This window comes from Trichoderma citrinoviride (genome assembly GCF_003025115.1).
Source record: "Trichoderma citrinoviride strain TUCIM 6016 unplaced genomic scaffold BBK36scaffold_2, whole genome shotgun sequence".
Classification (NCBI taxonomy): domain Eukaryota; kingdom Fungi; phylum Ascomycota; class Sordariomycetes; order Hypocreales; family Hypocreaceae; genus Trichoderma; species Trichoderma citrinoviride.
Genome location: NW_020194710.1, coordinates 695,016 through 698,867, shown reverse-complemented (window position 1 = coordinate 698,867; position 3,852 = coordinate 695,016). Strand labels below are relative to the sequence as shown.

At 55.4% G+C, this 3,852-nt stretch overlaps 1 protein-coding gene across 1 annotated transcript; it reads left to right on the top strand.

Moving 5' to 3' along the window:
* Positions 1-224: 224 nt before the first annotated feature.
* On the top strand, positions 225-3,626 carry BBK36DRAFT_1187192 (phospholipase C; the record flags this gene model as incomplete). Its single annotated transcript, XM_024896526.1, has 2 exons — positions 225-551; positions 648-3,626. 2 exons carry the CDS (start codon positions 225-227, stop codon positions 3,624-3,626), a joined length of 3,306 nt encoding a protein of 1,101 aa, XP_024752778.1.
* Positions 3,627-3,852: the final 226 nt, after the last annotated feature.

Here is a 3,852-nt window from a genome sequence, read left to right as displayed (position 1 = left end):
TCGCCTTAGTTCGACCCTTCCACCCCCCGCATCCCGTTATCCCCAGATTTGATGCAACATGCATACAGCTCGAGGCTTATAAGGGTCACTCCGCCTGCTGAACTCTCGAGGCTTGCCTCTGCAATGAGCTTGCTATTCACCTACCTACCACACAAGTCATGAGTAGCAGAAACACAGACTCAACTCCCTCCTCTGCGCCCCAAGCATTGGGCCGTGGCAGCACCATGCCCTCACAATCCAAGCCTGTCTCGCGTCCGAGCCCTGCCCACGTCCAGACAAACCTGGGCACGCAACGTCCCGCCGCAGCTCCTCCCTCAGCAATCAGCGCCTCCTCCAGGGCCTCCAATTCTCAGCATGGATCTCCCATCATGTCTCCAGAATCTCTCTTCACCACCAATTCCTCTATACAAGCCTCGCCAGACTGCATACGGCCCCAGTACGACGACCCGGTCTCCTCGGGGTTCCAGCTGCCCGAAGCCATCATATCCCGAAGAACCAGCGCGAACTCGCTCGGGCCCAGCTGTTCGGGAAGCCCCAGCGCTCCTGCCGACGTGACGGGGACTGCCAACGCTGCAGTCACCAGTACATTCATCCCCTCGACCACGACTACCTGTACCTCAAACAATGCCGCCCCGGCCGCCTCCAAGGGGCTGATTCGACGAATATCCAGCCGAGCGTCAAGGCGACTCTCCAGTAAAGGGCGCCAGAACTCGGCCGCTCCCTCGAGTCGTGAAACGAGCGTCGGCCCCTGCTTCTGGCGGAAACGCAGCGACAGCAGTGTGACCGTCCCCGAGTTTGGTCTCGCCAACACAGATTCCGAGTCCGACATGGAAGACGACTGGATCTCCTGGTCCGCAAACTATTTCGACGGCACCCGGGATTCACCGACCGACAGCACCACTGGCTCCATCAGCAGCAAGTCGAACACAATGGAAGGCCCTGTCATCCCGCTGCAGCTGAAACAGGGGACCCTACTGAAGAAGGTATCCAAGAAGAACCGCTCCAAGCTTGTGCTCCTTTCGTACGACCCCGAGACGAACAAGCTGTTGTGGGATCGTGCGCGCCCACACAAGTTTCTCCATGTCGACGAGATCAAGGAGATTCGGACTGGGTCGGATGTTCAGCAGTACGGCCGCGACTTTGGCATTCCAGAATGGGAGCGCTCAAGAATGTTTTCTATCCTCTATGCCGTCCCGGATAAGTCAAAGTTCAAATTCCTTCATCTCATCGCCGATGTCACCGAAATCTACCAGATGTGGACCACATTTCTGTATGACATGCTGAGGCATCGCCAAGAGGTTATGACTTCTTTGATGACGTTCAACGAAAAGGCCATCAATCAGTACTGGCAGTCGGAGATGCAAAAGCACAACTCGGAAGATCAGGAAGAGCTTGACATTACCGGCGTCAAGCGGATATGCCAAAACTTACACATCTACAGCTCGCAGGCAATCCTTGAGATCAACTTCCGCCTCGCCGATGCTCGAGGGCATGGAAAACTCAACTATCCCGAGTTCCTAAAATTCGTCCGTCTCATGCGGCAGCGACACGACGTTCGCCAACTCATGAAGAGCATAGCAGCAAGGCCCGAGGTCGGACTCACCCTTGACGAATTCCTCGACTTCCTTCGACACGTCCAAAAGGAAGACGTTTCGAACCGGGCTGCCTGGGAGAAGACCTTTACCAAGTTCGTTCGCAAGCACAGAAACGATGACCCGAGCGCCGAAGTCAGTGCCGAAGATCTCAGCATCATGTCAGAGACGGCTTTCATTGGGTTCCTGAGTTCCCGGCAAAACATGCCCACCATTGATGAGCAGCAGGAATTTACGCTTGATCGCCCCATGAACGAGTACTTCATCTCCAGCTCACACAACACCTATCTTCTAGGACGCCAGGTTGCGGGTCAATCGAGCATCGAAGGGTACATTTCTGCCCTCGTGAGGGGTTGCCGCTGTGTTGAAGTCGACTGCTGGGATGGCGCTGACGGCCAGCCCTTGGTGGTTCATGGTCGCACGCTCACCAGCGCCATCAGCTTCCAGGAGGTCATGACCACCATCCAGAAGTACGCTTTTGTCAAGTCAAAGTTCCCTCTCTGGATTTCGCTCGAGGTCCACTGCAACCCTACACAGCAAGCCATCATGGCCAGGATCATGAAGGACACGCTCGGTGACATGCTTGTTACGGAGCCGCTGGATCCCAACTCATCCAAGCTGCCCTCTCCTTCAGAGCTAATGGAACGTATCCTCATCAAGGTCAAGCAGCCGCGAATGACCAAGGATGATGCCGCCAGTGGCGGCGACATGTTCAACACCCGAAAGCGAGGAAACAGTCTCAGCTCTTCGTTTGCGCGACCACCAGCCAACCCCGATACCGCGACGGTTTCCACGTCTCAATCGGTTCCTCAGAGCCCTCTGCTCAATGCCAACAATGCTCGGAACCTGAAGATTGGTGGAAAGAGTCGAGTCAACACCATCGCTGAAGGCGAGGTGCAAGAGCCGCAGCCAAATGCCAACAGCGACACTGACAGCGGGAGCGAGCATGGCTCCTCCAAGGGATCCAACAACATCGTTCCGGTGCTGGGCAAGCTGGGAGTGTACTGTGCCGGCCTCAAATTCTCGGGCTTCGACGCACCGGCAGCCAAGAAGTTCAACCACATCTTCTCCTTTATGGAGAGCAGCTTTGCCAAGCATGCTCGGACCAAGGAGGAGAAGATGCAGTTGGACATTCACAACATGCGGTATCTTATGCGCGTCTACCCAGATGGCCACCGGTTGACTTCGAGCAACTTTGACCCCCTTTCTTACTGGCGTCGCGGCGTCCAGATGGCCGCTCTCAACTGGCAAACGTTTGACCTGGGCATGCAAGTCAACCAGGCCATGTTCGAGGGCGGTACAGATTCGTCTGGATACGTCCTTAAGCCTCAGGAGCTCCGCGACATCCAAGTGCTTCCATACAATCAAGCCGTCAACAAGGCGCTTGCCCAAGGCAAGAAGGAGCGGTCTGTTGTGTCATTTGGCATCGACGTCATCTCCGCCCAACAGTTGATGCGGCCTGCGAACTTGGCTGCAAGCAAGTCGATGGACTTTTACGTCGACGTCGACGTGTTCCACGCCAACGACAAGCGCAACAAGAAAGACAGGGACCTTGAGCTGTGCCATGAGCCTGACTCGCCTCTGCTCCGTCACACTGAAGTGATTCGCGAGAATGGCTTCAACCCAATGTTCAACAACGGCCAATTCCGCTTCAAGGTCACCACCAAGCACCCAGAGCTGATATTTGTTCGTTGGTCCGTCAGACTGTCTAGCGACGGCGAAAGCTACAGCAGCAGCTCCAAGGAGAAGCCCCCAATGGCCAGCTACACCGCCAAGCTGAGCAATCTCAGGCAAGGGTATCGCACACTGCCGCTCCTCAACCACGCTGGAGAACAGTACTTGTTTTCCACCCTCTTTTGCAAGATCGACGTTGATCCTATTGAGAAGAAATACATTGACATTCCGCAAACGGTTCAAGAGGGAGGCAGCAAACTCAACCGCCTGGGCGGTAGGGTATTCGGACGAAACAGCGGAAGCCCTCGGAGCACCATGGAGAAGGGCAGCGCGGAGAAACGCAGCTTTGACAGCAGCTGAGCTGCCTGCGCCCAATACTCCGATATGATGAGACACCTATGATGACTACTTTTTTTCTTCTTCTGATCTGGCCTGGGCTGGTCCATTACCCGGCCGATCCGTGTTTTACGACTTGGTTTACTATCTATCTTCTTCTCCTTCGCATTACGGCGGCGACTCTACTTGATGGGCACCAATGCGCCCCTTGTTTCCCCTGCCTCATTTTGGTACACCCTTTTTTTTTCTG